Genomic DNA, 9,362 nt, shown 5'->3' on the forward strand with positions numbered 1-9,362 from the left:
TGTGGTAAAAAATAAATATATGTCACCATCGTAATGGGTCCAACTTTACTAATAAAATAATTGGACAAAAATCAAGTACTTGTATACTACAATTAGTGAAATATAAAGTGGAACACAAAATATGAGATTCAAGATTTTCATTCCCACATCACTAAGTACTAAATAATTTTCCCAATAAAGCTACGGCCACAATATTTTCATAACAATTTCACAGCAAAGTCCAAGCGACAAACTTTTAAGAGTTACCAGTTATGCGGTTATGCCTGCCCCTTAGGCTTGTGAAATTGCTTTACAAGAGAGACTACTCTTAAAGCCTGCATAGATAGTTGCAGTTTCCATCTATGTATTCAATGCTCTTTACATAATACTGCATACAGAAACCCTCCCTTGTTTGTGTTCTCATTAAAATTAACATCATGGCTTCCAACAAACAGCATATTATAACATTGCTTGTTTTGTTCTCGTTTTTTGTGGGTTTCTCTCAAATAACTTCCGACGTGTTTGGGCCGGCAGCTTCAGGGGGTGTTGAATCATTCCCATGCTTAAAGAACCTCGCTCCTTGTCAACCATACCTGAAGGGCTCCTATATTGCACCGGCAATATGCTGTGAGCAATTGAAGGTGACAATCACCCATGATCTCAAGTGCCTCTGCGACATATTAGCCCATACCGACGCCTTGAAGAGTTTCAACATTACCCCGGTGGAGCTCATGAAGCTTCCTAAGGAGTGCGGTATCGATATTAAGCAGTCAGCATGCAAAGGTTTTTCAGATCTTCTTCTCTCTTTTTTGTTTTTGTTTTTAGTTCTGCTTAATTAGAATTTAGTTTTATATGGTTATATTTTGGTGGTATTAGTCTTTATTTCCTGGGTTAGTGTGGCTTGCATTTGAATTATTGATGTGCTTTGTGGGTTTTTTTTTTTTTTTTTTTATATATTAACAGTTGGTGTGAGAATTTTGAACCTTGGATATCTTTGCATGTTATTAGAAATATTAAAATGTGTCAATGGAATTACAAGACTTTAGCTGTTTCATGAGTTATGACATGTAAATTAATTTGTTTTTATTTGAATATTTAGTTTTGATATCATTTAATTTTTTTGGTTGATTTTTGTAATAAGATGATTTTGCGTTTAATCATGTATTTATACTGTGTCATCAAATGCTTGCCTGTTATTATTTGTTGTCATCATCACCATAATTTTCTAATGTTTTAAAGTTTCTGATGTCACAAAATCCACAAGATTTGTTCCAAATTTTACCATGAATTTGAAAAGTAATAGAGATAACTCATTAAACTATGGATCTGGACTGATCAGTTTCAACTTATGGAGAAATGTTAACCAAAAAAAAAAAAAAAAACTTATAGAGAAATTATGAGATCCACATGGTGGACAAGTGATGTGGTCTACCATTCCACTAAAAAATTGTCATTTGTTTAAAATTATTAGTTAGAAAAAAATTTAAAACAAAAATTAATTACTAACTCAACAATTTTAAACAAATAGAAGTTTTTTAGTGAAATGATGGACAAATAACGTGGTCCACCAGAAGACTCTATAATTTCTTCATCTCATAGAGTTGAATCTTTTGTTAGAAATTTTGAATTGGTTTCATAATGGTTCGATTTTTTATGGCCATAATTTGGCATAATGACAAATCTTTCATGTATCATGAATAGACAATTTTTTTTTTTTTTTTAAGATTGACTGTATCCCTAAACTTACTGTGTCATTAAATTGATTGTTTTTACAGTCTCTTGTAAAGCCATTATGTTTTTCTTTTACTTTCTCTCTTTTAGCCTAAATTTAGGATGAAAGCTATCAAATTCTAGGCTTGATTGATTGATGTCATTCATAAAAGCTTTTCATGGAATTTTAATGTTTGATATTCTCCCAGTTGAGATTTAGTTAATCAAGTATCGGATACCTATTTCACATATTTATTTTCTGAACTGCATGTGGAGTTCAAGACTAGATAGTCAAATGTTTAAATTGGCACAAAAAGATTCTACTTAATTTTCTCTCATTTTGCATGATTTTTTAGGAGTAATTAGTTGCAAGCTCACTCCATGCATGAAAAATATAATTATTTTGTAATGTGGTATATTGTATAATTTATTTTCTAAAATTTATTGAAGATAATTTCTTCTTCTTAACAATTGAACTATTTTAAAAAGTTTTTCCATTTCTTTATCTCTACAAATAGATCATTCTATTATTTTGGAAGTTTTTTTTTTTTTTTTTTAAAGAAAATTGGGTGTGTTTGATTGATTCTTTTTGGAAGTAATCTATATTCTTCAAACATTTGGTATAATGTTTTATGTTTTTTAATGTTTCAAATTAATGATTTAGATTTCTCATTCTCCTACGTGTATATATATATAAAAAAATTAAAAAATTAAAAAAAAAATCCTCTCATACTCTTAATGAGATTATCATAATAATCAAATCTCATCACATATTTAGAATTTATATTACTCAAATAACTAAAGGGAACATTCAAATACATAGATATCTAGATAGTATTTTGATATAAACTCAAATTCTCAGTTCCAAAAAATCTAAAAATTACTCAAAAATGTATAGTTATAAACACTAAATAATCCAAGTGATGCTACATAATAAAATAGCATAGGAGAATGAGAAGAAAATAAAAAGGATAACAAATTAAAACACAACCAAATCACATCATACCAAAGTAGATTTCAACACAAAAATTCATCAACCTAAAACAAAGATGCAATAAAGAATTAAAAATCTACCAAAAGTAAAGCAAGAGTATTTACCTTTTTTTATGGACAAAATGTGGATTAAATGGAAAAGAAAATAGCAATTTTTATAGTAAATAAAATGGTGAGAAGAATAGTCAAAATAAATGGAGGATGAAGGAATGAAGGGATTGTTATGTTACAATATAAAGTAATAGGGAAATAAAAAGATAAAAGTGATAGAGAAATGTTGGAGGAATGAAGTATAATTGTAAGACGAGAGAAAGTGTCGAAAATAAGTGATTGATGTGGCACAACAAAAACGAATTTATTTTATTTTTACTATAGTCTACTCTATACAATATCACGAATTTGAATGCATATGCCTTTTTTACCCTCAATCCTAGATCTTGGGTTACTGTTTTTCTTTTTTGATATATTCTACATTTCATTTGGGATTAAAATGCAAAGCTTTTTGTTAAAAACTTATTTGTGGAATGTTGTTTTGAGTATAGCTGTATATGGTTGGGAAAGGCAGATTTCAACCCTGTAAATATGGAAAGTAGGACTTTAAAAACTTGTACATTACTAACAACCTTGTAACTCAATTGGTTGGAACTTTCTAGTGACATATCCAAGGTCCAAACTTTCCATCCCCTTTGTAATTATTGAATTATAAAGAAAAAATTGTAAATATCAAAAAAAATTAAAAGGTAAAAGAAAAAACTGTTACCAAATTATTTTTCTCTCAAATCCTTGCTTTAAAATGGACCTCCATTTGATCCGGATCTTGTTGTCCATGTCCTTTAGCTGATCATCCTGTTTGAAAAACCATGATAGAATTTATAGGTTTCAGTGGGGTTCTCAATGATAGGCTTCTCCAAATGCTGTTTACGGTTATTTTGATAGTATTTCCTTTCCTCAACTTTCTCCACTATTCAAATTTGCTTACTGCCTTTTCATAAATTGGTGAGTGACTGGTTAAAAAGGCTAATTCATAGATGAATAGTTTGGGCAATTGGGAAAGGTCCAAAAGGATTGACATGGGATCAATGTAATTAGACTATAATGTTGAAGATGACTTCATCGAAGGCCAATGTAATTAGACTATAATGTTGAAGATGACTTCATCGAAGGCCTAAATTGTACATCAATTCTTTTTAGATTATCTTGTAAGTTTTTTTGGCCAATATTATATGCATGTTATGGTTGTTTCATCTGACACTCTTTTCTTTGTTCTTTCTCTTTTATTACAGTTGCACCCCCGCCTGGATCTTCCACCAATGGTAAGTCCCCAGATTTTCTTTATTACTAGTTGGATGCCAGTAAATTAAGTACATATTTTTTGGACCTATCTCCCTTGCTTTCGAGTACAAATAATTGTGAATTTCTGCGATGATCAACTTAGGTTTTTGACTCACGGGAAATTTGAAATTTTGGGCCTAAGAACTCACAGTTAGTAGAAATGTTCTAATCTTTCGAATTGCTTTTAATCTTAGTTATAGTTACATGTTTTATTTGAAATTTTTTTTTTAATGCCCGGTGTTTGAATACAAGTCGTGTAAACAAAATGTTGAAATTAGAATTGAACTTTTTTTTTTCTTTTTCTTAATTTAATTTTATAATTTGATTTCTCTATCAGGTTCTTCCTCACATAACTCTACACCTTCAAGCAGTCTAAAAAGTGCAGCATATGGAATCATTTTGGCCTATTTGGTTTGGCAATTTTCTTTGTGGCTGTAATTATTTCAGCAACCCAGGCTTGATAGATTAGAATATAGTCCCGGAGTGAATGCCATTTTGGTACACAGTCAGAAAAGCTAGCTGGGGTGGTGGAACTACTCTAGCATTTAAGTGGATCTTCTTAAATTCAATTGTGGTTTGTTTGTTCTAAATCTCGTATAAGCCCTGATAAAGTACCTGTTGACCTACAAGTAAACTAAAAACACTGAATTCCATTCCTATTGTTGAATAAAGAGGACAAAGAAAGAACTAGTGGAAAAGTTTTGGCAGTTTTTTATTTTATTTTATTAGGTTGTATGCAAAAATAATAAATGAGATGTTGGATGTATTTTAAAATGAGTTGGTAAAATAGATAAAGTAACTTTTAGAGGAGTCCAAATCTTCTGTCTCACTTTTCCTGCTCCACTCTATACTCCACCAATAAATACTTGCCACGTGATACTATTAATTAATAACTGTATGATTAATATGTCAATAATGATAATATTTAATTAATTAGGTGAACATGTGGTAAGTATTTATTGGTGGAGTATAGAGTGGAGCAGGAAAAGTGGGACAGAAGATTTGGACTCCTTTTAGAGTGTAAAATAAATATTTTTTTAGAAACCTAGATGTAAATGCTCTAAGGGGGCGAAGGATATTAATAGGTGTTTATTTATTTATTTTAGAGTAAATTACAAAGTTGGTCTATATCCTTTGCACCAAATATCAATTTGATCTTTAACATTTTCAATGTCGTATCAATTTAATTATTGTCATTATCCTTTTAGTAGAAAAGACTTATGTGTCAAATAGAACAATAAAAATATTTTCATATCACATCAAACTACCAATTGTATTACTACATGAGATTATAAAAAAAGTTTTTAAAAAACCCAAATTAAAATTGTGAGATCGATATCATCTCTCTCAAATCCCTAACACACACACACTCTCTCTCTCTCTGTCTCTCTCTCACTCTCTCTCTCTCTCTGTGCATTTCCTTTTCTCATAGATCCCTTACTTCCAATATCTTCCTCTGTTTGGTTTTGAGAAAACAAGTAAAAACATAAGAAACCAAAAATTAATGTTGCACTGGAATTTGTTATTTTCAGTTACTATCAGATCACAATTCCCCTAATTAGAATATGCTCAGAGTTTGATTTAGCTTTTCTTATTGTGAGATTTCGTCGCACTTAGATATTAAGATTCACATTTTTTGGGTTTTTTTTTTTTTAGGGGGGGGTGTTTTGTACTTTCATTATTGCTTAAAGTAGGCTTTGTCGATTCATTCTATGTTTTCTCTATACATGTTCTTTCTTAAATAGGTGCTTTTTTAGCGTTTTGCAATTTCGTTGAAAATTGAGCCCTTGTGGCAGTCCATGTTATGAATCTTATGATTTCATTATATAATAGAGTTACAGTACTATATTCATTTTTTTTTGGCTAAACAAAAGGTTACTATTATTATCTCAATCCAAATTCAACGTTTCAAACAAACAATTATATCTAATACATTATGATCACGCTTTTATAAAAGCAAATAAAAAATATGCATAACATAAAATAACAATATTTAAATTGGTCAAAGCAAATACCTGAAGTTCTTGAAGAAGCAACGTGGTTTTTGGATGATTCTCTTGCAAAAGAGAGGGTCCAAAATCTGGTTGCAGTTCAAGCCAGGGCATTGAATGTTGGGCACCTTGGCGTCAATTTTGTCTTGGATGTATTTAGCTATGCAGTCATCCTCATCGTCTCCTGAAACATCAGCTTGAACATTCAAGTCATTCGCTTTGCAATTTTCATTTGAATTGCCTGCAATAATTTATGAGAAACAGCGTTATAACCACCAAACTATGTCATCCATTACTGGATAATCAATACCAAAAAAAAAACCCTCAATGGAAGGCATGATTTTCATCAACAGCCATCATTAATTTTCACAATGACGGTTGCACCTTCAGCAAAATAACTCAAACAAGGAGCTTTGCTTCAGTCCAACAAATGGTAATTTAAACTTCAGTTTGTGTACCATTCTGATTTCACAATGATCTTTAATTAAAGAAAAGCTTTTTTGGAGCTAAATTTGCAGAGTGGATCAATGACATTGCTTGAACATTGTTTCCTAAATTATCTGCATAAGATGCGTGCCAAGGTGTTTTAATTCCTGATAACAGGCCCCTTCTTAAAATGGTCATTTTATATAATTTTATTTTGGGACTAAGTGACATCACCTCCCCACATAAACAAGATGCTGAAGCAAGGTCATGGGTTGATCTCTGTCGCAAATAATCAAATTATATTAAACAATTTCCGTAGTCTCCTTAATTTGAGCTATATGCCTTCTAAAGAATCTACTCATGATCATCTTTCTTTCCAATGATCCATCAAAACACCCTGCTTTTCGCTACAATTAAGTTTCAGCCAGGAAACTGTTATTGATAGATAGGCATCTAGTGATCAACACTATTGCATAAAGGCCAGTCCAGTCTCCTCCTTATGGATGATCAACCCACTAAGTTGGAAACAAAGATGGAGGAGAAAGCAACCACATATGGGTATCCCCATGCCCACGGGTAGGTATGGTTAAGGCACCATTATGTGTGTGGACGAGGACACATGATATTTTACATGGCCAGAACTGGGGGAAAAACCATGGTAGATGGTTTTGTCGGTGTCCACTGTGTTTGGTATGATAGATTTTGTTTACTATTATGATTGGTACTATATGCCCAATCTCTGAAATATTTTCTATTATTAATTTTTAAATATTTATTTTTTGGTGAGGGTTGTACAAACCACAAGAATGATTTCATTTGGGTCACAGGACAACCAGTAGTAGCAAGATATGTGCAGCATCGCATTGGTCTCACGACTCACACACACATGAAGCACGTACATCATCTCCACTAGCTCATAAGAGCATTCTCATTAAGAGTTGTATATGCCAAAATATTCTTTTTTTTAGCATTTATGCTCCAAAAGCTTGCTCCATCAAGGATTTCAAATGCTAGAATTTTTGGCATTGGTGAACAGTGTGGTCTCATATTTGAGACCGCACTGTTCACTAATTGTAAAATTTATATTGTTTTTTTTATTAAGTCTAGCTCACTTTTTTTTTTTTCCTTCTCATTTCTCTGCTCTCTCTCCCGTCTCACCATTTCTCTGCTCTCTATCTCTCTCCCTCTGCTCTGCCTCCAAACCCATGGTTGACAGCCAATGATCGTCCAAATCACAAACCCCAAATCAGCCACCAACCATCACCACGGCGGCCCAAGGCGAGCAAACCGTGGCTGCCCACGGCGAGCAACGGCCCCATGGCCACTCGCGATCTGAACCAACCCACAGCCACACACACAATCCGAAGCCACCCACGGCAATCCACGGTGATCTGAACCCACCCACTGCGATTTGAACCCCACCCACGACGAGCCACGACCACCACCGGCCCACGGCAATCTGAATCCCACGCCAATCTGAAGCCTACAAGCCGATCTTGAGAGAGAGAAGAAGCTTTCACTGCTAGTGGGTTTGCTGGTGGCGACGATGGTGGAGGTTTCTTTCCTTTTTCTTTTTCTTTTTTTTTTTCTTTTTTTTTCTGCTGTGGTTGGTGGTTGTGGGTAGATGTGGAGGTTTTTGCTGTGATTTTTTTTTTTTTCCTTTTTTTGTTAGTGGTGGTTGTGGTATGGGTGGTGGGTGGTTGGTAGTGTGGTGCCGGCAATGCTGTGAGAAAGAGACAGACAGATGAGAGAGAGGAAAAATAAAACAATTATTGAAAAATAATAAAGAAATATTATTTAAATGAAATGCTAAAAAAATTAGAAGGTTTGATGTAGGTTGTATTGAAAAGTGAGGTGTTATATGTTATAAATTTGGGTTTTGAGATGGTAAATGCCAAATTTTTTACAAACCTTGATGGGAATGCTCTAAGGGAGTGCAAATGAGGATTATAGAATTATGTATTTTTGTGTTATTATAAAAAGGTCTTCTTCAGTGAATAAAACTCATTTTTTATCGTGGTTGGGAGAGGTGATTTAGACTAATGGTAATTGTATTTAAATATATAAAACTAATTAATGTAATTACCTTTAAACTTTTTATTTGACATTTTTATATGTATTAGGATGTAAGATTTAATATTTATTTTTAAAAATGAAGTAACCCATCCAACAATATTTCCCTGTTATTGGAAAAAAAGGCATTCTACAAGAATTCATAACCACACTTAAAATATATTCAACATAATAACCTTTCACTAGATTTTTTTTAGCATCATTCCAAATGCAAATTTTCAAATGGATGCATTCTATCATAATGCATTTTGTGAGAATGTATTCCACCAATAGAGTTACCAAACTTTGGCAGTGGGATGGCCAAAGCAACACTTATTCCTTCAACGGCAAGAGCTGCAGATGAAATAGCAGTGGTTATGCCGACATTTCCCCTTATCTTATTTATTCCGATCCGGATTCCGGTTAGGACTCTTTAAGAAGAAGCAGCTCGTCTGATCTCTGCATCAACAGGAATGCGGGAAAAGCTTCTTCTCGCCCCAGAGTCCCTAGCTGCCTTAAGCCCGTAAGCGACTTTCCCTTGCTTCCCTTTTCGCGTAGCTCAGACCAAAAGAGCTAGTAGTAGGAATCCCTCTGACCTTTATCACCTGTAAAGTGCCTTCTGAGGTCACTAAGGGATGCGGGCACCACATAGCTCCCCTCTTTAGAGATTGCCTGACCTGTCTCCTCTCACCTCAAAGAGGAACGCAAGACTGCTAGCTAGTCTTCCCTTTGCCCGAGTCTTTATAGGAGTCTATCCTTCTGACCTGCAGCTCAAATGGATCCTCCGTCCACGAGGACGAGCTTGATGGGCCGGAAGGGGCCGGAAGAGGAGGTACCGGCTGAGAAGGTCCCGGGGAGGGGACGTGGTTGGAAGGGCTC

General features: G+C 33.7%; 1 protein-coding gene and 1 long non-coding RNA gene across 2 annotated transcripts; one reads left to right on the forward strand and one right to left on the reverse strand.

Moving 5' to 3' along the window:
- The first annotated feature begins 214 nt into the window (after positions 1-214).
- On the forward strand, positions 215-4,696 carry LOC112015200 (non-specific lipid transfer protein GPI-anchored 3-like). The gene is made up of 3 exons (XM_065782301.1): positions 215-762; positions 3,966-3,995; positions 4,352-4,696. Exons 1-3 carry the CDS (start codon positions 417-419, stop codon positions 4,450-4,452), a joined length of 477 nt encoding a protein of 158 aa, XP_065638373.1. The 5' UTR covers positions 215-416; the 3' UTR covers positions 4,453-4,696.
- LOC136071251 (uncharacterized) lies at positions 2,991-6,473 on the reverse strand. Its single transcript, XR_010632545.1, has 4 exons — positions 6,390-6,473; positions 6,030-6,246; positions 3,443-3,528; positions 2,991-3,256 (listed from the first exon to the last, which is right to left on the reverse strand). It is a non-coding gene; the product is annotated as an uncharacterized LOC136071251 (long non-coding RNA).
- Positions 6,474-9,362: the final 2,889 nt, after the last annotated feature.

The sequence above is a fragment of the Quercus suber genome, unplaced genomic scaffold (genome assembly GCF_002906115.3).
Source record: "Quercus suber isolate HL8 unplaced genomic scaffold, Cork oak 2.0 scaffold_296, whole genome shotgun sequence".
In the NCBI taxonomy this organism is placed as follows: Eukaryota; Viridiplantae; Streptophyta; class Magnoliopsida; order Fagales; family Fagaceae; genus Quercus; species Quercus suber.

Coding starts and splice junctions, on each gene's coding strand:
- LOC112015200 (XM_065782301.1), top strand. CDS start 417: ATGGCTTCCAACAAACAGCATATTATAACATTGCTTGTTTTGTTCTCG. Junction 763..3,965: donor TAAGCAGTCAGCATGCAAAG/GTTTTTCAGATC, acceptor CTTTTATTACAG/TTGCACCCCCGCCTGGATCT. Junction 3,996..4,351: donor GCCTGGATCTTCCACCAATG/GTAAGTCCCCAG, acceptor TTTCTCTATCAG/GTTCTTCCTCACATAACTCT.